The following is a 26,093-nucleotide window of genomic DNA, read 5'->3' on the forward strand; positions in this document are numbered from 1 at the left end:
AAATCTCTCAGCGGTACAGTAAAATTTCCTGTGCATATTTTTTAATACATATTCATATTTTTTTTTAAATACAACGTCACATTGCACGCACTTAATAAATATATCTGAAGCCACGCGTTTAATATATACAGAGTGAACGTGTAACAATAATCATTCTTTTTAAATTTTTTCAACCTCTAATTTTAAAAGTTGCCCTTTTTACGAGTACCTTTGTACTTTCTACATTCTATACTAGCTGTTGCCCGCGATTTCGTCTGAGTGAAATTAAATAATATTAAAAGATTGCCTACGTTACTCAGCGATTACGTAGCATTTTAATGTTAAAAGAGTTTTTGAAATCGGCCCAGTTTTTGTGTTATTTAAATATATACAAAAATTCAAACTTTTAATCTTCATAGTATTAGTATAGATTATTTTAGGAATAGGCAGTGGAAATCTACTGTTAATATATTAGTCGCTTACAATGAGACTTGATATACTCGTATATAGATACTTGTCTTGTGGAGTTTTAACCTTTTTTCTTTCCATAACATTGAGGAGCAAATATTTTACTTGCTTTACTATTTTTTCCTACTTTAACATTTATCTTGATGACCTCATTTCATAGGTATTTTGTTATATTTGTTCTTAAGATATATTTTAAAACATGGTGTTATTTATAATGTTTTGAATAACAACCCATGGAGATATACTATCATAACTCATTCATTGATTAATCCAATCTAACATCTATCTAATGTTTATTTGAAACAGACTATATGCATTTTATTTTCTTCTTACTACAAATAGGTGGACAATGCCGCTTTATAAATAATTGAGTCATAATTTTTCATTGACTGGAGTCCAGAGTATTATGACACTACGGGCGCAAGTTCCATGAAAGCTGAGTCGTTAGTTGATTCATTTGTCCTACGCAGAGATTCGAATAACACTAGCTATAGAGCGGACGTTACGAGCACTTTGACAACCGAAACTGTAGGTATCGATATGTTAAATATATTTAGTTTTAGATAAAGAATGGAACCACTTTATTCAAGTTCCAGTTTTTATACATTCGAATACTATTAAAATGTAACTTATTTGATATATAAATTTAGTATAAATGTCTCGTAAGTCATTTTTATCGTGACCGAAAATACCGAATTTAATAATTACTGATACGATTTTAACCTCAACTTTTATCACATTGCTAGCGATAATTTACGTAAACAAAAATTGAAATATCATTTCTACAGTAAAATAACAAAGGTTTATATTTATTTGTGTACATTAATTGTAGGTAATGAAAGCAAATCCGGGAATTCACATTAAATATACTCAAAGGATAATCTAACTAATATTATAAATGCGAAAGTTTAGGTGGATAGATGGATGGATGGATGGATGTTTGTTAGAGTTTGTAGCCTAAGCGGCTGAACGGATTTCGGTGAAATTTGGTACAGATGTAGAAAGTAGTCTGGAAGAACACATAGGCTAATCACTTTTGTTATTTCTAATTCCACGCGGACGGAGTCGTGGGCGAAAGCTAGTACTGCATAAATGCGGGAATATTTTCTTAAATATCGTATAGCAATGTGTAACATGGCAAATGTCATGAAATAGTGGCAATTTACAGTTTAAAAAAGAATAAAAGAACGGAATTAAATTCCAATAAACTTGATACAATTTTCTTAAGTAGGTCTGTAGATATCGTCGGAGGGATATAAAACGCGTGGGCGTCCTTTGGGTCAGGGGGAAGCAGTTGCGAGAGGGTAAGGTAAAGGGTAACTTTGAAAAAATAAGTTTGTACTAGCTGTTCCCGTGCGTCCCGTTAATAGCGTGAAGTTTCATTAAAGAAAGAATTACTCAAAAATATGCTGTGATTGCTGACATCCTACGCCACAAACTAGTGTATTGTTTACGATATATTATATTAGTATAAATTGGAGTGTCTGTTTGTAATAACAAAAGAAAAAATAGTTTAACTAGATATCTATTTCACAATGTATTTGGAATTCAATTGATATTAGTCTCCCTCCTAGATCTCCAGCCACCCCTCGCCTAGATCCTTGCTTCCACCTCGACGATCGGCTAATGATGCAAGTGGATATAAATCTATAGATCAGCATATATTTCTCAGCAATAATCGCTGGAAATGTAATATTTTCAAACACATATTGCTAGGTAAATACACATCTCAAATTAGCAATGTATACAGTTACAATACATCTAACACCCACATAATTCGAGTAATACTAACAGTGTTATCAATTAACTTAACATAGATAGTATTACAAACTGGAATATGCTTCATGGTTGAATATTTTTAAAGGACCAGAAGAACAAAGCATTAATAAAAAGTGTTAACGACCTAACGATTCTTGTATGTTACGCCAAATAGACGAACCTGAGCCTTCGGCGTTATTTAACGCGGCCACTGATAATGTCGATACCTTGTACAAAAGGTAATTGTTCTCTCAAACAATAAAGTTTAGTAACGTAAGGTTCTAAGTAAGGTATTGTAAGATTGGTCCGCTGACGCCGATAGGCTTTGGTTAGATAACGTATACGGCTGTTTTTTTTTCTTAGATAACATTAGCAACTTCCGCAATTTTATACTGATTCATTACTTCATAATTGTTTAGGACCGTTCGACGTTATATAAGTTGAAGTTACGCCTTTCCGCGTTCTGTACTCAGCTCAACTTTTGATTATTTTTCTTAGTTACGAACAAATAAGTTTTAATTTCAAGTAAGTTCGTATTTTATAATTAGAGTCAACCGCTTTCGATTTACAATTTCAAATAATTAGTTTTTTTACAAGCTAGCTGTTATTTGTGACTTTGTCTGCGTTGGATTAAAAAAAATAGTTATTTCAGACTATATACATAGTATAGCTCTACTGCTATACAAAATTTTATTGCGATCCGTTGCGCCGTTCTGAAGATACCTTCTATCAAATACTCATTTAAACCTTCGCATTTATAATATTAGTCAGATATTCCAAAAAATATAAACATAAACGATAAACTTCGTAATAAGTATATTAATAACTTGACAAGTATCTACCAGTTAAAATTATTAATAGAGGTTGCATGTAATATTGTTTACTCAAGTTGCGTCATACTTATTAACACGCACGTAATCATTATCACAAAGACCTTATCCCTCTTATGTACCTTTTTACGTATCACGTCTTCATGATTCTAATATTATAAATGCGAAAGTTTAGATGGACGGATGTTTGTTAGAGTTTGTAGCCTAAACACCTGAACGGATTTCGATGAAATTTGGCATAGATGTAAAGATAATCTGTAAGAACACATAGGCTATTTACTTTGTTTTTTTTTTTTAATTCCAGGCAGACGGAGGCCGGAGCGTAAGCTAGTAAATTGTAAATATCTGTTAAGATTGGAAAATGCCTCTAAATAGCATGTACTTGGTTGAAAATATGTTCTTGTTTACAATTTCCAACCCTTTGTTGATAAAAACAATGACAATTCTGATCTGTTTTAATGATTTAACGATTGCCGTTATGTAGGTCGCACGAAGAAGGTCAAGTCAGTCCTCAGATATGGTAACCAATTGGTTGCTAATGTACAGGATATTAACGATATTCGATACATTGCTACTTAAGTGTACAACATTGGGTTACGACTGTCGTAACACAGGTGATGCATATTGTACAACTCAAAGGCAACAAATTGACGATATAAGGATAAATAAATAGAAAAAACACTAGATCTGTGTACACACATAAATTAACTCTCGCACTCACTGATAGTTTAGCATATGAAATCTACATTAAGGCATTGTTTACGTGATCAGTTAACAATTCTAAATGCGGCAGTATTCTTTCCCTCGCACGTACAAGTATTTACGCGTACTTTTTTATTGTAATCGTATCGAGTTATAAACGGTTTGCAACAAGAGCACAGAGGTTAAGGGGACGTGACCGCTAACTGACGTCAGGGGTTCGAGACCGATTACTTCGCCCGCTAGATAGCGCCGATGTCGTTGTGTTAGATAACAGTAAATCTCAGCTCACATATTATTTTTATTATCTTCAGAAAAATTATAATTAAGTGGTGCAAAACTGAAGGAAACAGTCCATTTATACTCATTTACAAATCGATACAGGGCCGATATATTAAATCACTGCATTACACTGTTTTTGTCAGCAAGCCTAGAATGTAATCTATACTAATAATATAAAGAGAAAAAAAAATACGTTTGATTAAATAATATTTTCTTCTTCAAATATGATAAGAACCGTAACTCCGAGACCGTCACTTAAAGAATGACACGTCAAAATACTACCAGTTTCCACCCAACCGGGACCAATTGAAAGTCATAATTTGCTATGCATCATTAGGCTATCTAGCTATGTTCTTAAAAATGTTACAAAGTCAAACCATCGGTTTAGGTACATTTAGGAGAAAACAAACACTAGCACTAAGAAAAGGTTTTACGAAATCCCTCCTTTAAAGGTCTACAGATGAGGAAGGTGAATTTTTCTGTGGAGGAACGTTATTCTTTAACACAATTATTTAAAATCGACATAAACACTTTTCATAAAAAATACTAATGTAATAAAGCATAGGGTGCATTAGGCAATATTACACTCACAATAATTTAATATTATTGATAAATTAACAAACAATGAATATAAAAAATTGTGTTGTCACCAGGCATAAACGTATGTATGAAGTTTTAGAAAAATCTGTCAACTAGAAGCAGGTCTAAGTTTACTTAGAAATGTACAGCTTATACATATCTAGCTTAGCGTCAGCACCGGCGTGGGTAAGGTAATGTGGGGCCAGAGCCCGGTGGGGTGCCGGACAGAGCTGGCGCCCTGTTATCCGTTTTTTCGTATTAGTTTGTATTGCTGTAAAGGCACTTGTAACGACAAAATCGGCAATACTTAGCAAGTCACTTAAATAGTGTTTAGCAACTAACGACTATCATTTTCACCTGATGTCATGAGCAGTGGTTTTTGATACATTTTATGATAATACTAGCTTTCGCCCGCGATTCCTTCACCGTGGAATTAAAAAAAAAACAAAAGTGAGTAGCCTATGTGTTCTTCCAGACTGTCCCCTACATCCATACCAAATTTCATCGAAATCCGTTCAGTCGTTTAGGCTAAAAACGCTAACGAACATACATCCATCCATCTGAACTTTCGCATTTATAATATTAGTATGATTGTATTTTAGTTGATTTTTTATATTTTGAAATAGAAAAAAAATAACTTTGTTAGTACTAAATGCGAAAAATTAGAAGCGATATTTTTTCATGTGCTGAAACACAAGTCGGACATGTAATATGTAATGATAAGGCGGATCATAAATAAATTATCACCGTTCACAGATCGAATCAATTTCATTCGATGTCCAATCGATTTAGGTGTAAACTGCAGTAAAAGCCTCGGCGTAGCACTATCACATTATAAGCGAGTAGTGTTCGCTCCTATTTGTACTGGATTCGACACGGCCAGCTTTACGATCACAATTGTACCATAAGGGTCAATTGAACCTTACACTTGCCGTTTTATTCAACATTCCTCTAATAGATGAAAGGATTTAATCAAAGCATGTAGGATTCTTATTAGCAGTTACACCTATCCCGTATTGGATTTATAACCAAAAAAGAAAAAACAAAAGATAGTTAATTAATCTGCTATACGTCTTGTGTTAATGAAAATCAAAGTTTGTTTAGAAGAAACATTAGTAAGACGTTCTGTGGACCAGGTTTGTGTGTTAATTCTATTTTTTTCATTATTTCAAACTAAAATTAAAAAATGTTTTAATAAAACTTGATTGTAATGCACCATTATTTAAAGATTTTTAGATATTGTGTTTTGCCATATAAACTTTGGCTTGCGGAAAAAATGTATTTCAGTTATTTCTGTTTCTAACTAAAGTATCTGGTAGTTGTCAGTGTCTTGGTCTCTCTAACGTGTATTTTACTTCATAAGCCGAATAAATGACGTCATTCATTAACCAAAAATGGTTATAAAAGTGTATCTATGATGTAAATCAGATCCTATTTCCAACTTCAAGGATTCCTATACGTAATCTGAAATAGCAGCGGTTTTAAGAACAGCACCGTGCAACCGGACGGCATTAATGACTTGGCAATTTACTCGCCGAATCGAACCCCGCTATACGTTATTTCAGTGCGGGCGATTAAATCTATCAATGAATTTCCGGCAGCCAAAGCCTGACACTTTTAATATCGACAATCAACCCGCCGCGTTCTCAATGAACAATGCTGGTGTGGTCGTAAATAAATCTAACTTCGTGCTAACAGTGGCCCGTTTTAAATACGACTCGTTGCTGTAGGTGTACCAAAGACGCGTTGACGCTACGATGCAATGCGAAAAATTCAAGGAGTCCTTGTACATATATTTGTAGCTCTATGTCTTTTCTCTTAAAAAGTGTATCACAATATGGCGTTAATTCTATTTGATTAAACAGGAACGTCGCCAAAACCTAGTAAGACGCTATCGCATCACCAGCAAATTCGTTAAAGTTCAACTTTGTATACAAAACATTCACTGTCAGAGAAATACTCCGACAAATAGTTTAGATATATTATCAGAGTTTTCGTTAGGCATATTCAAGATCAAAGCAGAGCTGCATTACCACGAACTTGAAAATAATTAAACATCCGCAATCACCATACCTACCATAACAAAACACTAGCGATAACATACTTTGTATATTAATCTCCGCAATAGACGTTTGTATTTGTGCGATCTTATCACAAAGAATAAAATAGGCTCTATTACTTTTGGAGCATGATTGCTAGACAAAACAAGTCATTAGTTTTAATGCTGACTTAACTGATCGACCAAAATTGTACAGAGAATTTGTGCATCTTTAACACTTAATTATTGAAATAGGATATTTAGAGGTAGGTACCAACATATATTATAGTACACTAAAAGTAACAATACGGGCGTTATTAGAGGGGTACACCGGTAGAGGTGGACCTAGAAAGAGATGGATGCATTGCGTGAAAGGTGACATGATCAAGAAGGGAGTGATGACTGAGATGACGGGTGATAGAGTGCTTTGGAGGACGAAAACCCGGTGCGCCGACCCTACGGGAGTAGGATAAGGCAGGGGAGATGATGATGATGACACTGCCCGCGAGCATAATGCAACTTAAGGTAAAGCAATAAAAAGCTACAACTAAAATTTAATACTTAACAACATTCAATTTAGTAAGGTCTAGGAGACAAACAAAAAGCTTTTTGTATATATATAGGTACTAATATTATCAAATAATAACGTCGTATAATTAACCGACATAAGTCAAGATTTAGCTCTAACATAGTGTTAAAGTTGGTATCGCAAGGAAGACTTTGATATATACCGCGGTATTTACTGTTATGGCTCAAGGCATAATTGGTTACTAACACCCGACTTAATACGGCACGTTTCTTCCTACCAACACCCTGTATTGAATTTCAACGGAGTCTTAATTTATAAATAGTCAATTATTTCAAGATGTTATTATGGTTTGATGCGTGATGATGAAATTGGATCCTAAAGTAACGTTTAATTATTATGGCGAATGCAATTTTTACATAATTTTATGTGAATTATTGAAAACAGACAAAAATTTAATCCATTACATCCATACGATGGATCAAATCAAATGTATCGTATGGATTCATTTGATTTGATTAATATATTTTTTTTTATTTGCACGCGTCGCTCGTGTTGCCCTATAGATCATACTAATCTTTTAATAAGTTTTAAGAGAGAGAAAAGAATTGCAGTCACTATACTTAGAGCCGTCATACACGCACTGCTTGAAACAGCCAGCGAACAACCCACTGCACTTTAGCGACGTCTGCTACCTATGATCCGTGTATGGCGAACATCAACTGCTGATCTCCAAGACCTTGGAAATGTTTTAGATTTAACTAACCTGTCAGTTGCAGGCCTCCTGTGCACAGACTTGCAGACGGTGCCAGTGAATACGATGGTTCATCTTTTGGCTTTAACAGTTCGTGTGTTGACACTGCATGGATTGACAGCTCCTAGACAAAAAATAAAGTCAATTATACGCTTAGTTACAACTATTCTATATTAAAGATAAGCGGATAGCTGATGATTTGTGATCATTTTTGATATACTGCTAGGATTTGTAAAAAGTATGGAATAGGCGCTTTAGGCCTCATTCATCGCACAAATGTACTGAAAATACGCTGGCATTCTACGAGACCTATATCCTTCCCTTTTCTGATGGAATCAAAATAAATATGTAATTTATTTTACAATGGCATATGTTTTTATTAAATAATTATTTCGATTTGAAAAACATAATTATTAAAATGTGTACACTGATAAAATCACACTAGAAAGTATTGCAAGAGCGCGCGCACACCTTCGACTAAACTATCACACAACTGATTAGTTGCGTTTAGATTCTTTGTTACAGTTATGCGATAGTATAGTCAAAGGTGTGCGCCTTCGCTAAGATCACATATTTATTAAAGAGTGTCTGTTAAGGCTTTTCCTTATATTTCAACATGTTGCTTCAAACACCACCACATTTCAATGGAATTAAACGAAAAGAGTATTATTAACATTACGAGTACTTATAGGAATAGTAACAACACGAAACACTCAGAGCTAAGACATCAATCAAATGGTATATTTGATGGTAGATTAACTCTCTATGGTCCTCTTTCTACACTTATAATTGACTAGCTGTTCCTGCGCGGCTTCATCCGCATGACATTTTATTTTATTGTTTACATTTGTCAAATTATCAATAGCAAATGTCAAACTGACATGACATGACAAACCTTGGCAATCTTATTTCCTTGATGTTGGCAGTTATTTATCGTCTCTTTCCCACATTAGGGCTTTTATCTAAATTATTTACCCCCTAAGTTTAATGGCGTGAAAATGTATAGCCTAAAGCATGACGTAAGAGTATGGCTTTTTATCAAAAAAGGAATTATTCAAAAATATGTTGTGATTGCTGATATCTTACGCAACAAAGAAGTGTGTGTTTACGCCTTATTATAATAGTATAGATATATATTACAATACTAAATTTTTTGGAATAACATATGTATCTAAATAGAGAAAAATGTGTAAAAATTGGCAAAAATACATTAAAACTGTGCTAACGATACTTTTCTCATGACATAATTCGTAATTATTTATTAACTACTCGACTATTGAATTCGGGCATTTATTATTTTAGAATTTAATATTGAATAAAAACTTTTATTTGCTAAATTTAATCGAATTTGTCGTTAAAGATCTCACCAGATAAAAGATCCGCTACAAATTTCTTTTCCGGCCACAACAAAATACTTTTTTGTATGTTGACTATTCTTCAAGATTGAAAAATGTTACCACAAATGTAACTGATATTTAACATAGTCGCGTCTTCGTTACCTTGTGCTGAAATCATACTTAACAAGCGACTGTTAAGCACAGCTGTACCCAAACTTAAGTATTCGCGCGTGGGTGCTGCCGGCGGCATCGGCAGAGCAACGCGACCGGCAGCATTCGAACTGCTTGAAGCTGTACGTGTATGGCAACCCTTTGTTTAAAATTTTGCAGAGTTGTAAGTGTTTATGTCAAATAAGACCTTGCACGAGCTACGCCAATACGTCAGCATTATGTGAATTCTGTCGCGTGCCTTTCAATTTAAAATTCTTGTGAAATCGCTTGTTATGAGTTTCGTATTTCACAAAAACGATTTCAATCAATTGCTTGTGTAATTGAGTACCTATTCTTAAGTAAATAAGTTACTACTAATTATACCACCCGTGCGCAATAACATAATGCTGATATGGCATACGTGTCGGCTTGCTTCTTTAGAGTGTATCGTTAAATTTTCAATTTTATCTAAATAAATATGAATATTATGAATGTATATTATAATATTTAAAAAAAATATGTCAGTCTTCTACATAAACAGCACTCAGAGAAAATACACCCCAACGTTATAACTGTTATTTACTTTCAAATATACATAAAAGCCCTTTTTCGTTTCCTAAAAACCATATTTGTATGGTGATATGTAATGACTAATATTGTTGTTTTGTAATATCCTCGAACAATGATTAATAAAAAAAAATTTTGTTTGCTTCAACGGTTATACGTAAAGACATTTATCGTAAATTTTCCTACGAATAGATGAAACGCCTCTAAGATATTACAACGTTCTCAAAGAAATTAGCACCCATCGAACTAACACGTGCGTACGATATTTTTCTAATGTTAATATTAAATCGAATCTCAAAGAGATGGCCAATAAATATTCAACAATGTCTATTTTTAAATACGTAGGACGCTTTCTCCGATCTTGAATGAACGGCAAGGCGACCCTCCTCGTAATGTGTCCGTAGCGACGGCACAGAGCATAGGAGACAAGCGGGAAGCGCCGAAAAATACTCTGTGAAGTGTAATTCCACTGTAGTAATGCATATGTTCATATATTGCTGTCCCTGTTGTTTCAAAGAGAATGAAAGAAATGAAAATATATTTTTATAAATATTCGACAGTTTGCTTAATACAATTATCCATATGAGAAAGTCTTTATACCCAGGAAAAATAATTTACACCTGACTAATTTTTGTTTTTTTTTTTAAATGTAAAGTGACGAAACATGCTTGATGTTCGCATCTGTAACTTATTCTATGGAGTTTATTGTATGAAAGAGTTATTTTTTCGTATATTTGTCTACCGTCATAAAACTTCACTATCGAATTCGCTAAACGAAAGTTTAAAAATTCGCTTTTATACAATTTTGTGAAATAGTTCTCATGTGTTTTGTAGACTTTAAAAAAGAGTATCAAAACTGGACCAACATTTTGAATTCAAATATTGTTAATTAAAATTCAAGTATTCTTGCTTTTAGGACTATGCCACCAGCACGTGGGTTTATGATAGACGTTTCATTTTGTACTAAATTGGTAATATTTGGTATAGTAAGTCTCCGCTCAGGTCTTGGGCCGAGGAGTTAGCATTTTGACAGTGTCAGCTACACCCGAGCTGATTTGTTCGCAACAGCTGCGAGAGCGCACCTATTAACCGCTGATACATGTTTGTCAGCCGGCTATTAGGGTGAAAGAGATAAAATTTTGGAATCATCTATAAAAGAGCGAGATCGATTCATTTCTCCGATTCACGACCGATATTTATTTGCTGCATCGTGACATTCGAGAAAATTTCTCGTACAGAAAAATTGGAATTGGAATATAAATGCGACATCTTCGCTGGCAGGCCATTCCTCTTGTTTCTATAAATAGAAACATCGGTCAATATTACATTTTTAATGATCTCTTTACTCTAAACTCGATATTACTGGAAGACTCATAAGCTGTTAAATAGGCGGATATAAAAATATTCAACAACTTTAAGAGGAAATGCACAATTACGTTTTGAGAAAATTGATAAACATCTTGTGAGTTGAACACAAACATCATTGAGACATTTATTATATGCCCCTGTTTACAGAATATATATTGTTGGTTGGATATTAACCATGAAAATTTGTCAACGCTACGTTAGTTTACTAACACGGGAGCAATAAAATAAATGAATTATGTCCTTCCTCAAGTTAATATCTCACGCACGTTAAATGAATCATTTTTGCACTTCGTTATACATGTGATTAATGTTGTGTTCAATAATCTTAACTGTAATATGAAAAGAATTTTCAGTAATACTTTGATTTTTAATGTTTTTTTTTTCTGGAAACGTTTTCATTTTTACGGTTTTATAACATTGAACTTTAACTATTGGAAAGGATTATATGTTTCGAGATAGTTTAAACTAAACTGAGTATAGGCACTAATTTCGATTTATAAAATTTCTAATAAGATAAATTGGTTATTAGTTTAATAAGAATTTTTTCCTATTTTGGTGATCTTTGTATAGTTAATTGCATTATTTATAAAAAGTTAGTGTAACTGTGGGGTTCCACTGATGTCGTAGTTACACCGAAATCATTAAAAAATATGAGAAAAACACTAGGCTTAAGGGAATCTTAAAAAACTGCTATCTAAACTAAGACTAAGTAGCTACGGTATAAACAGTCCACTGGTTACTACATAAAATGTCTAATTTTAATGCAATACCGATACGATCCTAAGATGATTTATATTGTTATGAAACATGCCATAGTTTTAAACATGTTATCGCCCTAAAATATAGTAAACGACAAAAGAAAGAATGCGTCAATGATTCGTTACAGCGATCAAAAAGAGAATATGTATAATAGGGTTGTCAAAAATATACAATAAATATAATTTTTCACTACTTGCTTATTCGTATTCCGAGAACTTCATTGTTTTCCAAACCCGTCTCCCAAAGTTCGCGCGATCGTAATGTGTAATTGTCTTAAATATGCGTAGTGGTTGAAATAATAAACAAATGTAATGCGGCTGTATGAAAAATATCTGCCAACTTCAATATAGTGTCAAAGCGACAGTGGATCGCAGGATGGGATTAAACGAAAATAGCGTGGTAATTAATGGGAGTTCCCGAGCCCACAATCTCGGAACGGGACGCATTTCTTGAATTTCAACTCGTTTTAAATATTAAGAAAAATTATAGTTCACTTAAGGTTACACTTTGTATTTTTGATTAAAAATATCTTGTTACATTCACAGTCATAATTAGATGTAAAGTTAAAATTGCCGGCGGATCATTTTGCCGATATACAAGTTAAAACAGTTGTCAACAAAGTAATATTTGCAGTATTCGTGGAGTACAAAATATTCAATAACACTCATATTGATTACTTTGTCATATCGGTACCAAAGGGATATACAAAGAGAGGGATTACCGTTTTCCATTTACACCATTTCGAAACTATTCCGAGAACTCAGGACAAATATGAAAAAGCGTTTCGCTCGTTTAAGTCCCTTTTAACGCTGTTATTGTTTTTTGTTGATTATAGTTTACTAGCCCCTGCACTTTGTTAGGTTATTGTCGTATAAAAATTTAACAATATTCGAACTTTTTACCGAATTACATTTACGAGGACGTTATTTTTCCTTTGAAAAACTGCTTCTAAATATTTTTTATTTCATATTGCTGTACGGAAACAGTACAAATACAGCGTTATTTTACCAGTCGTTGTTTATTTATTTATTATAAGGTCCAATCGGCATGGTTGTAAACGCCAATGTTTGCTTTAACTATTCGTGAATTTATCGCAGAAGTAAAATGTGTGGTGATTTTATTTTTTATGTCAATCGATGTACTCAGTGATCGCCAATCGTTTGTAATTGAAAGCCAAAACATATATGACCTAAACCAACATAAATGAAAAACAGTATTACAGTTATTTTAAACCTAGTATTTTTTCTGTCTTTACCTGACCATGTTCCGAACTGTCTGTTTGATTGCTGTGATTTGTATCCCAAACGCCAGAAGTATAGGCCTGAAACAATTGGAACATAACTGAAATTTTAAACTGGTTTTGGTTATGGTACTAACGGACTACAGAGATACATTTTTCTAGACTTATTGTTGATTATATTCGTATATTATCATTTTTACCAATATTTCTTGTTAAGACTCTAGATGCTTGGATGATTTAAACGTGATGCTATAAAGAGTATAGAAATATACTATAGTAAGGTGACCTTAACATCCATAGCTATTATAACGATGTTATATAAATAATTGCACACCTGTAGAGTTATATTCGAGAAATCTCTGTTAATAATTTATATAAGAAACTTCTCTTTCCCTCCGCGTGATATTTTTAATGAATACCAATCTTTATGCACCATCTTAAAATTCATTTATTCGAATGCAGAAGATTTTTGTACGATCTAAATAAAAACAAATTAATAACTATACAGAAAATCTTTTTCCGGCATCGACGTGATTCATGGAAACAAATTATTTTTCAACGGCTAAGGACAGTTGAAATCTGTTGAATTTATGAACGACGAAAATAATTTGTAACGTTGGCCTTAACGGTGACTCGGTCAGAGCTATACTTCTTTTAAACTAAAATTATTGACACTTATAACCACAAAAAATAAAAACTATTATCGAAAAAAATAAGTAATTATAACGACTCTATTCTATATAATTTATACGCCTGTGACTCCGTTTGCGCGGAATAAAAAGAAAGTAAGTAGCTTATGTGTTTTTTCAGACTTTCCTGTACATATATGCCAAATTTCATCGAGATCAGCTTTACATTTTAGGTTCCGTCTCCCTCTCTAAGTGCCTTTCCATTAATGGAGGTTGGCTGTCAGCTCAGCGAACTTTTTACGGTTTTGTGCCATCGAAATATAGTTGTTCTATAGTGGCTAATCCATGGTATTTTGCAACTATCATTTTTACAGGTAGGACTACAACATCCATCCATCCATCTAAACATTCGCATTTATAATATTAGTAAGATAATATGATAAATTCTGGAATGAAAGTGGCTTAAAAGTATCCCATTGCTGATCTTTATACTGGTTTAGTTGAAATACATAAGTCAAAGAGAAAAATAAGATAACGTAGCTTTTTTACAATACAAGATTCTTTGAAACAGGTCCAGTAGTTTTTGAGTTATTTCAATACATACAAAAATCCAAAAATACAATTTTCCTCTTTATAATGTTAACAAGCTTCGTCCGTCTGGAATTTAAAAAAACAAAAGTGAGCAGCCTATGTGTTCTTCCATACTATCCACTACATCTATACCAAATTTCATTGAAATCTGTTCAGCCGTTAAGGCTACAAACTCTAACAAACATCCATCCATCCATATAAACTTTCACATTTATAATACTAGTAGGGAGTATAGATATACTCCCTATATATTTGAGACACGCACTACCTACTATTAAATAATATCAGTATACGATATTATTACTAAACATTTACAAAGTTTTTATTAACTCAGTGTATAGAAATCTCGTACTATTTCTCTGAAATATTATTATGTTAAAACGATTCGAACAATAGTTACATTTACGTCAAATACGTCTAAATGTAATCCGTCATAAGTATAAGGGCCTGTCTCACCAAATTGTAAACTGTCTGATAACAATGCAACGTGTAAAATATGTGGAAATATCGGATGTTGCTCCCATATATGACAGTGAAGTCATTTAAGCTATCCAAGCCTAGGCAGCTATTAGTGGAACAGGCCCTCAAAGCTCTAAAAACATAGAATGCAATAACTCTGCTTATGATATACAGCGATCTGTAATCATTAATCATAGCAAACGAAAAAAAATAAATAAAAAGGAAGTAATCATTTCATTATGTTCCCTGTATGTAAACCTACTATGTTTAGTCTTGGCAAGGATTTATTTTCAATTTTTATATAATTCTTCCACATTAAAAAAAAAAAACAAAAAGACAACGAATAAAATTTTGCATATCTTTATTTACACGCACACATTTATTTTAAATCCCTGAAACTTTTACAGAAAGTACAAGAAATATAAACGAATCTGATCGGTACAGACTGATGTAAGTAGATACAAAATAAATTTAAGTAAAGTCGAAGTGAAAATTGTCACGCCATTTCATAGACTAAAAATCAATCTACCTAATGGAGAAAACGTAAGAGAGAAAACGGGAAGTAAGTTCGAAGTAGCTTTCAATGTATTTTGATCTACTATAATACTAAAACCTCTAACAAAGTGAAATACTCGTACTATGTTTATATCCTGTGAACGAGGCTTTGAAACCAAAGCAACGGTATAGATTCGTTGCGTCCTGACAAACCGTTTAATAGACAGTCTCAGTATTCGAAATCAAATCCAATATGGATCAAACTCTGCCTTTGTGTGGTTTTTGAATTTCAGTGTGCTCCAGGCTTATGTGTACTTGTCTGACGGTTATATTCTGACTAGGGTTGTAACGGACCCCGCTTCCGCAACCGCAAGTGTGGAACTTCTCATGAAATGATAATGCGGAGTTATAACAGAGGTTAATTTAAGTTTTTAACGCGAGTGGGACGATTAGGTATCGTTTATACGACCCGCGCGGGCGTGATATGTCAAGTAACTATAATTGTTATACATTACATTTGCATAATAAACAGTATTTATATACCAATATGTATTTCGAATTAATGTAGTTTTAGTATTGATTTCTTTATTAAATCTCAATTAATATCTAATAATTGACCTCCGCTCCGCTTCCGTTAACCTCCGCTTCTGCAGAGGTAAAGCCCTTCACCGCCGCATGCGCATCCGCTTACGTTAAAATGGTCTCCGTTACAACCCTAATTCTGACGCTCTGTGTCATGTCGCAATCTATTTCATCGCGTTTGTTTCGCTCACGCTACACAAGATCCTAATTCATTTTCTTTTTGGATGACGCAATACAAAATCCCAAAGGTGTGTAAGCCTAACAACGTGGATAACTTTGTCGATAGTTTAAAAGGTTAAACTTCTAATTCTGCTATCGTTATCTAAGATTAAATTATATTTTTGATATGTGTGAAGTCGACCAACCCGCACTAGGCCAGCGTGGTTGACTATGGCCTAATCACCCTAACTTAGGGGAGGCTCCGAACCCTTCGGTGGGGACATATAGTGAGCTGGTGATGATGATATGTCTAAGTATATATATTTTTATAATAAAACACAAAGTCTATATCACCTTGATACAACAGTAATGATTCTTATAACAAACCACGATTATTTAGTAAAACATTATAGTAACATTGATTTAACAATACATGCTATTAGATAAAAGATAAACATAAAATCGAAATTGCGGGCTTCCGTTTTCACATTTCTCTTGCTTCTTCCGCACCCGCGTCTATGTGAAAATAAATACTAACTAAAATCAGATTTCAAGGATTTTTCAGCAAGCTTTCTCCAGGTTTTTCGAAATTACTTATTCGAAATCTACGATTAGATTTGAACTTGAATTAGAATTTAAACTTTGTTAAAAACTAGCTTCTGCCCGCGACACCGTCCGCGTGGTATTAATAAAAACAAAAGAAAGTAGCCTATGTGTTCTTCCCGACTATCTTCTACGTCTATGCTATTTCGCATTTATAATATTAGTAAGACATATTTGTTACTAAGTGTCGGCCGCCTTTTTATGTGTTTGACGTAAAAACTACTGGGCCGATTTCAAAAACTATTTCACTATTACAAAGGTAATTTATCTGTAATATAGGCTATGTATTTTTTATTATTTTTTAAATTACACGAGGACTAAGTCGCGAGGAACAGCTACTTTAAAATAAATTCAATTGCTGTCTCCCTATTACGAGTTCTTAATATATACATGCCTTCCCGTCACGATTTGATTAAAACGATGGTTCCTAAATGTTTGTTTATTGCAAATATTATATTGATTTTCGTGGTTAAAAACTTGTTTGTCGGTAATTAGTTACATCCAAATATGTGAAGTTAATAAATGAACTAACTCTCTAACATATTGCGTCGACGCAAAATGTGCCTTACTCTCCGACAATACGTGTCCATTTTCCTAGCAACTAATTATGACAAATCAAAATACGTTATCACTAATACTTAGAATTATGCACTCAATTTAAACTGAAACCAAAATATCTATCGGATATAGCAAATAGTTTGTGAAAATTTCTATATATACTATTTAACATAATAAACATACAAGTACGAAAAATAGATCAAGGTAGATGTGCGATGATTTTGTAAAGTCAGCATTTTCATTATTAGTTAGTAATCACGTATACTTTTTCTTATAATTGAATCAAAGTTTCACCTTGACCGAAAATTACGAATGCAACGGTTTAGCTAGAGTTGAACATTATGTTTTGCTTTACAATATTTTTTTACTGTTAGAATTAGCTGAATGATTGTTTTTCCCCTGAGCATTATATAAGTTAAAACTTCAAGGAACTTGGATTAATTAATACTAGTTTTTGCCCGCAACTTCGATCACGTGGAATTAAAAAAAAAACAAAAGCAGTTGTGTGTTCTTCCAGACTATCCTCTACATATATACCAAGTCATCGAAATCGGTCCAGCCGTTTAGACTACAAATTCTAACAAACATCCATTCATCCATCCATCTAAACTTTCGCATTCATAATAATAGTAACATTTTCTAACCAAACTTAGTACTTCTTTTGAACTACGTACAGTCGCGTACATCTGCGGTGTTCCTCTTACAGGAAAAATGCCTTGATTCTTGCAACAAGGCAAACTCAGCCTCTTACTATAAAATTAGGTAGAAATTTGACCAAACAACGAGAAAATAAATAAGAAAACTGGTCCTGACCGACTTTCGTTTCTCTCGTTTTCATTTAAAAGCTTCGTTCTATTTGTTACTGTATTGCTTCGTCGTGTCAATCAAGCAACTGCAGATTTTAAGATGAAACACCGGCAGATTCCTCGATTGTACAAAACTACGTCGCACATTTAGCAAACGTTGTATCCAATCAGTATTACTATTTTTTTTTGTTTTAAGGTCTACAATACGTGAAGCTCCAAACGGAAGTACCGAAGGCCGCAGTAAGTATAAACAAAATAAAGGGCCAAATACTATTTAAAGAGAAGCGTAGAGAGAAAAATCAGTACTTTTACGTGTTGGTCCATTGAGTTCGCACACTAACCCAAATTATATACAAACTTAGAAGGAATTTTGAGGTCGAGTTTTAAAAAAATTAACATCTAATATTAATATTACCATGCAAATAAGATCTAAACATTACAACAGTAAAATAGATTTTAATTGTGTTTTCCAAGTCATCATAAGTAACTTGTAACTTTTTATATATATTTAATTTATTAGATACACATGTATAACCAAACCGTGAGTTAGTAAGACTTTGAAAATCACACGTAAAATTATATCTATCGAAATAATTCGAAGGAAACGCGATTAAAAATAAAATACGCAACAAAGTCAATCGGTTCGTGAAATAGGTCCATTGTGCGGAGCACTCGACCGAATTAGCTTCGTCGACCTAGCAATATTCGCGATAAGCCTATACCCCTTTCCCTAGCGAACCTCCTAGCCTTCACCTTAAGATCGTATTTCGGTTGGAGGCAAGTTAAATAAGAGTTGACGTACATGGTACTTATATAAGTAAAAAATACACCTAGTCGGCCACCCACGAACACAGTAAGGAACAATCGTACAAACTAAATTCCGCCGCGCGTGTATACTTCAACGTAGCGCTCTTTACAATACACAGTTTAGATTATTGTTACTCGCTTACATGCTGGTTATTTTTTATAAATATAACTTAGGTGTTTGTTTATAAAACTGACACAAAAAAGAAAAAGAAAAACATGCTATCCGATTAGATCAAACAAATTTAAAAATTTTAGGAATTTCTTAAATAAATAAAACAGCACTTAACCACATTTCCATCTTAATGACTATGATTCTTAAATCATGGAAATGTTTATAATTTCGTCTGATATTGGTAGATAGTTGTTATATTTATTAAAAAAAAAAGGTATATATTTTTACGCTACTAAACATAGGAAGTAAATAATTTGGAAAAAACCCGCATTTGGGAAAGCGACCATAAATTACAAGCTGCCAACAATAAAGAAGCAAGTTATTATTAGTATGGTAATAGTAATTTTTACATTTGCAATTGCGAATTTGACAAATGTAAATAATAAAATAAAGTTTTGTTATATGTATAGATATAGATAATGCCCACCTAGTCTGTAAGATTGTCTGTCTACAGTTGGTTATCCAAACAGAATGCGCGCAGATTCAGTTTTTACTGGCCGATGAATTGAATTCAATGCAACATTCGACACCGAACGTTTCGATTTGTAATTCAATATGTCAATACCACATTGCATTCCGCTTCTTCTTCTTTAGAATGTGTCGAAAATGGAAATGGAGCCGTAAACATTTTCACGATTAAATATAAGTCATTGTAAAATTGAATTCAGTTTTCAACGACATTTTGTATTGTTTATAACTTTATGTTATTGTTATGTTACTACAAGCTAATATTATAAATGCGAAAGATGGATGGATGGATGTTTGTTAGGGTTAGGGTTTGTAGCTTAAACGACTGAACGGATGTCGATGAAATTTGGTTAGAGGATAGTTTGGACGAGCGTATAGGCTATTCAATTTTTTTTTAATCCCACGCAGACGTAGTCGCGGGGAAAGTTTGGATTTAATAAAATATTAGATGCTATTTAACGTTTGTTTTTAATTTAATTAATTATTTAGTTTATTTAAGAGGTATATTTTTAAATGAATAAGAAACTTAATTTCGCGGCTAAAATGAGCTAAAATGAGCGGCCGTGAAAGTAAAGCCAAAACATTAAAGTTTATAAAACCTTGTACGTCAATCCCAGGTGAGTGGAAATCAATTCTAAATTTGTGAAATACGGATATTTTGTTCTAATTACTGTCGTCATATTTATTTATTACATCATCGTTCATATCTATTGTAAAATAAGACATTAAGTGTCAAAGTTTCATCATCATTTCCAGCCATACGTCCCCACCGAGGGCTTTGGAGCCTACCCTAAGCCTTAACTTACTTGTGACTAGATTATAGTCAACCACGCTGGCCCACTGCGGGTTGGTTGACTTCACTCATATCTTTGAATTTCTTCGCCGATATGTGCGGGCATCACGATATTTTCCTTCACCGTAAGAACGTCTTAAATATTATCAAAGTTGACTTAGTTGGAATTTTTTAAAAAATCTTTAATTAGTACTAACAATATGTGCTGGTTTGTATCCGGTACGGCCTCAGTCGGGTTATTTGAATCGCTTGTTTATAAATCAATTTTCCGAATTATTAGCTTCGATTTCACGATCATGTTCATAATTAAAATCCCCCAAATGAATTCAGTGAAGAGCTAATTGGGATTAATCCAATAAAGTTAGTTCTAGTTATAATAATTTCAATATGATCCTTGGAATCAATGCCGAAGCGAGTAAGCGAATAAACCTCGACGCATTTACAAATCCAATACTTTACAGATTTGTCACAGCACTGCTCAGATTACAAAGGAGTCGTACAAGTCCACCGCGCACTCCGACTGGTATTTTATTGCAGGGTTGTCAATTATCTTTCGATTTTGACAACCCTATAAAAATGTTAGAAAACGACTATGATCTCATCACTGAAATAATAAATAATAACGAAAAGACAAGAACCAGTAGAACGTTTTATAAAAACAAATGATTTCAAAAACCTATTTCAAATCGTAGCTAGAGAAATTGTCTGTCTTTAGTGGTACAAAATGTTTTAATAGTGCAACGAAGTGCAAAAGAGTTCTAATAGAATTAAGGACACACAACACGTTATATTTCTTTAACATTCAGCCGACTAGTGACAGTGTAATATACTCAGGCAATAATATCGTTCAAAACACGAGGCAAATCTATCCATCTATTCATCTATATGTTGTATTTGAGTCAATAAGCCACTACGGTACAGAGGTAAAGGGCACATAAACGTGTTTACTGAAACACAACATACGCAACTGTTTATTGTAAATACAGAGTATTCGATAGGAAACGTTTTCGAGTGATAAATAATGTTTATAATCGACAACCCTATTCCGACGTCAGCGGCCAAGACCAATAGTTATTATGTAAATACAATACCAGTTGTTAAAAATGCACCACTTTTTTACCAACTGCCAATATTTCATCAAATCCACTTCGAGTATGCGACAAACCGAGAATACAGAACAAAGAATTCTTTCTGATAAGATGTGTGAGATGTTGTTAGCCGTCACAATGATACAAGAATTTATAGGTAGTTAAGTAAGTAAGATAGTAAGCAGAGATATATTTTTTTACATAAATTATTTTATTTAAAGTTACATAATCATCGTGATTGTTATGATCTCTAAAAATTAATAACAAGAAAAATAAAAGTCAAGTTAACCGATCCTAAAAATTGTAATCACCTTTTCTTAGAAATGTTTAAAAAGTTTAAAAGTAAGCAAAAAAAAAAACTTTGTTACGTGACGTAAGCAACTGAATTTAAAATAAACCTTACATACGTAAAATGATTGCGTACCGAGAGCTAATTGAATGGAATATTTTCAGTTGTTTTGCAAGCTTAAATCCCCATACGCACAAATATGTTTTTACGCCGCGTCAAAACTTGGCGTTCGCGAATCTCGATGTTAAAATGCTTTAAAATCACCCTTGTTCTGTTCTCCCAGGGCTCAAAATGCAACAATGCACGAATGTATGAACTTATTTCGAAATGCTTGTTCCATTCGAGCGGTTTTTTTAACGCGCATTATAAAAGCGTACTTACGAACGTGGACTAAAGCTTTTAAAATATTACAGTCTTCAATATTGTGATGACCGAAATGTTATGATTAAAAAAATGTGTAAATCCGGGCATCCAAATAACATCTTTAATTATTAAATGTTAAAAGGAAACTATACTGTCATTATTAAGAAATGTACACTACTTAAGAAGAACGTAGACTAACATTTAGGTATTATTATGTGTCATATTAAAATCTATGATTCGATAAACATGTACAGTATGCTGTATAGTCTATGCCTTTTGTTTTTAATCACGTCAGCAAAGGATTTAGAACTATACGCTATACAAAGCTTCCCTTTCCGTGTCTAGGATTTATCTATACTTTGATTAATGTTAGGGTCGTAGGTGCAATCAATAAATATGTGTAAAACGCACTTGATAAAAAAATTCAAGCTCTTTATAAAAACTATATTTGTATTAATTCATAAATTTAATATGAAATCGATCGTAATGCTGAAGCGAAATAATGTTGTAAAAATAGTGGTGAAATTTTTCCATTCACTTTAGAACACTTTAATACAATCTAGTCAATAGTAAAGGTTCATTGGAGACAATCAAGACTTATTTATTAAGAAAAAAATAATATGTTACTACTATTTATTAATTACCTTAATCATCATCTCCCCTGTCTTATCCTACTCCCGTAGGGTCGGCGCATCGGGTTTTCGTCCTGCAAATAACTCTATCATCCGTCATCTCAGTCATCACTCCCTTCTCGATCATGTCTCCTTTCACGCAATCCATCCATCTCTTTCTAGGTCTACATCTACCGGTGTACCCCTCCACATTCGTAACGTCCGTCTTGTATTGTTACATGCAATTCATCCCTTCTCATAACATGCCCATACCACTCTAACCTTCAACACCTTAATGTTACGTTTAAATTAAGCATCTCTTTTAAAGATCAAAGTTATTTACTTCGGTAATATCGATAACTTCATGTACAGATAATGAAAGTTGAGCAAAACATTGATTTCGTGCAATATAAGGTTAAATTGAATGTCATCAGTATTGGTGCATAACTATTTTTAATTCGTTCACCAGGCAACAGTAAAAGTGAGATAGATATTTCATCATATTTTTTTTAAAGACAAAGTTGTACGTATTGATAGGAAATCTTATTGACAATCTGTTGTTCGGTCGCCAGCGAACCCGTGTCATGGACGACTGATAATACTTAACACGCTTCAATTACTTTGAATTTTAAATATAATTCGAAACGTATTTTATACAAATTTACATGTGACATATTTGCCGGTTGTATTCTATGATTGTATTTGTTGATGAACACCATCAGCTGCCTTCTTACATCTAAAGCGAAAGGGTCTAGCCATTTGGACATTAATAACATTATCAGTTTAAAAGAAGTAGATTTTAGGATTGCCATTAAATTACAAAGTAGACGTGATTAAATAGTTTTTCTTTTACTTCACGTGGAGATGGAATGTTGCTTTGTACTTCTATACTAATCTATACTATTATTATAAAGAGGAAAGACTTGTATTTTTGTATTTGATTCACGTAAAAACCAATGGGCAGATTTCAAAAATTCTGTCACCGTTAGAAAGGTAATTTATCTGTGAGTAACATAGGCTATATTTTTTATTTCACGTAAACGAAATCGCGAGGAATAACTAGTAGTCTAGACTATAGTAATATTATTAGGAGGAAAGATTTGTATTTTTGTATGTACTGAAATAACTCAAAAACTACTAGGCCGATTACAAAAATTCTTTCACTTTTAAAAATCTACTTTATCAGTGAGTATGCTATGTTTTTTCATAAATTTTTAATTTCACGCGGGCAAAGACGGGAGCAACACCAAGTATTTAATAAATTTGTGCGAAAGTGAAACAAACAAGGTCCATGATGTAACTTTGAATGACAAAGTCGGGTCGATGGCAGAGTTCAGTGTTGAGATATCGTGATACTAACGAAACGTCATGCCTCTCAGGGAATTATGCATTATAATATGATACATTTATTATAATATTAAGTATTTTCTCATATATACTCGTATAGATAAATTTATAAATATTTTATAGGTAGTAATATGAATTATTTTTTATACACATTGACCAGTAGGTAAAAGTGAAAATTAATAATAGCCAATCAATAGTTAGGTTCAAAGTAATAATTCCAAAACTTGAAATACTACTTCACAATTAATTCTAAGGAGACGAATGTTCCATTGTTTCAGGCTACAATGATCTTAACTTGAACTCCAAGCGCAATATTTCCTCTCATATATTGCTACTAAAACGAGCTGTCGCCCGCAAGCTTCGTTAGCGCAAATTTAGACCACCCATAACGCCATTTTGACAACGCGGGATTTAAAAAATAAGTAGCCTATGATATACCCTTCTATGTCAGCTACCCTCCAGTGAAAGTCCGATCGAAATCGGCCCAGCCGTTTCGAAGATGAGATTCTATATATTTTACATCATACACGTTATAGGTTATACGTCGTGATATAAATCTCAAATAAAAAATTATGTGTCGTTCAATATAATTGAAATGTAATTAAATTCACACGTATAAAACAAAGGTGGTAAGGCGGGTACAAAGCGAATGAGGTCTGCGCTCGGTAACTGAATCCGCTCCCGGTAAGCGCCTGTTCCCTTAAATTGTTCTTATTTTCACGCCATTTATTTCGTCTGTGCAACGTCATTTTTGCATTTTATTGCTTTAGTGTTTTATTGTTTATAAATACGTAGGTGTTGTGTTGTCGAGTTTTATAGGCAGCTTATTAGTTTGTTACGACCACTGGTCTTATGCTTGTCGCGTTAAGTTTTGTATTTGATAACAAATTACACAAACATAAATATTCCAGTTGTTTTCATTATTATCAACAGTTTTTAAACATTATTTTTAAATAGATGTAAGACGTCAAACCGAATCTATAAATAATTTTTACGTAGTTCATACTTCCTCAACTTTTAGGTAACTTTCAAGGTGCAGCTTACTTAAGAGAACATGGAAAATTTACAGAGCTACAGAAATAGATTTTTTTATTTTAGAAATAAGTTATGCAAACAATATCAAACAAATTATAACTAACGAAGGTGTATTTCGTTTCGTGCGTCAGGAGTTACAGGAAAATTAGAGTTAATAGCTAATTTGTTTTGAAAGATTGATGCTTACTTTTGTCGCTTTATCCGGGTTAGCTGAAGACTGTTACGCTAACACGTGTCTCGGTAGTCACATATCGTACACGGTATGAGGTTGTTCATACTGAACACGTTGATACTGGACCATATATGCCAGGTCATAAATCGGAGCAAATAACAAAGGGTAATGACTCACCGTGGGATGTATGTGTGCGTGAGAATACAGCTGCATTCTGCGCGTGTCAGTTGTGTACGCCGTTGGGGGCAGATCGTTCATTTCGAAGTTGGTCTGCAGGCAAGGATTTAGCCGCACGACGTCCTCGTCGGATGCCCGATGGAGCCCCGCTCCATCGGCACTTCGGGCCACTGTTAACAACAAAAATCAAATCAAGAAAATATAAGACATCATTTTCATCACATGTCGAAGACAAAACCATACTTCTGATATGAAATGACGGCATCTCAGCACTAGTCAACCCTATAGGAAAACCAAACCGAACATACGTTGAGTCTAATTATTCGATACCTTTTTTATAAATCAGATATACTAACGGAACCTGAAATTGTATTAATTTAAGCCTCAAGATAAGTACAAAAATATACCAGTGATTTAAATAATGTAGTAAATAAGGTCTTCTACCCAATCGCGCGAGGGGGAAACGAGAGGGAGGCAAAGCGCCGCTAAAAGAAATCTGAACTTGATAAATTCATCAAACATACTTATGATTAAAATAGTCAGCACTATCGTGGT

The 26,093-nt window shown here is 33.4% G+C and overlaps 1 protein-coding gene across 3 annotated transcripts in view; it reads right to left on the reverse strand.

The window, feature by feature from the left end:
• LOC106109521 (forkhead box protein D2-like) overlaps positions 1-26,093 on the reverse strand; it is a 49,908-nt gene that overhangs the window by 17,599 nt on the left and 6,216 nt on the right. For all 3 annotated transcript variants that reach the window (XM_013291057.1, XM_013291056.1, XM_013291058.1), the window contains exons 2-4: positions 25,539-25,708; positions 13,350-13,415; positions 7,926-8,037 (exon numbers count right to left, since the gene is read on the reverse strand). In XM_013291057.1, the coding sequence (XP_013146511.1) occupies positions 7,926-8,037; positions 13,350-13,415; positions 25,539-25,708 (348 nt within the window). The remainder of the gene's footprint in view (positions 1-7,925; positions 8,038-13,349; positions 13,416-25,538; positions 25,709-26,093) is intronic.

The sequence above is a fragment of the Papilio polytes genome, unplaced genomic scaffold (genome assembly GCF_000836215.1).
Source record: "Papilio polytes unplaced genomic scaffold, Ppol_1.0 DF821288.1, whole genome shotgun sequence".
Classification (NCBI taxonomy): Eukaryota; Metazoa; Arthropoda; class Insecta; order Lepidoptera; family Papilionidae; genus Papilio; species Papilio polytes.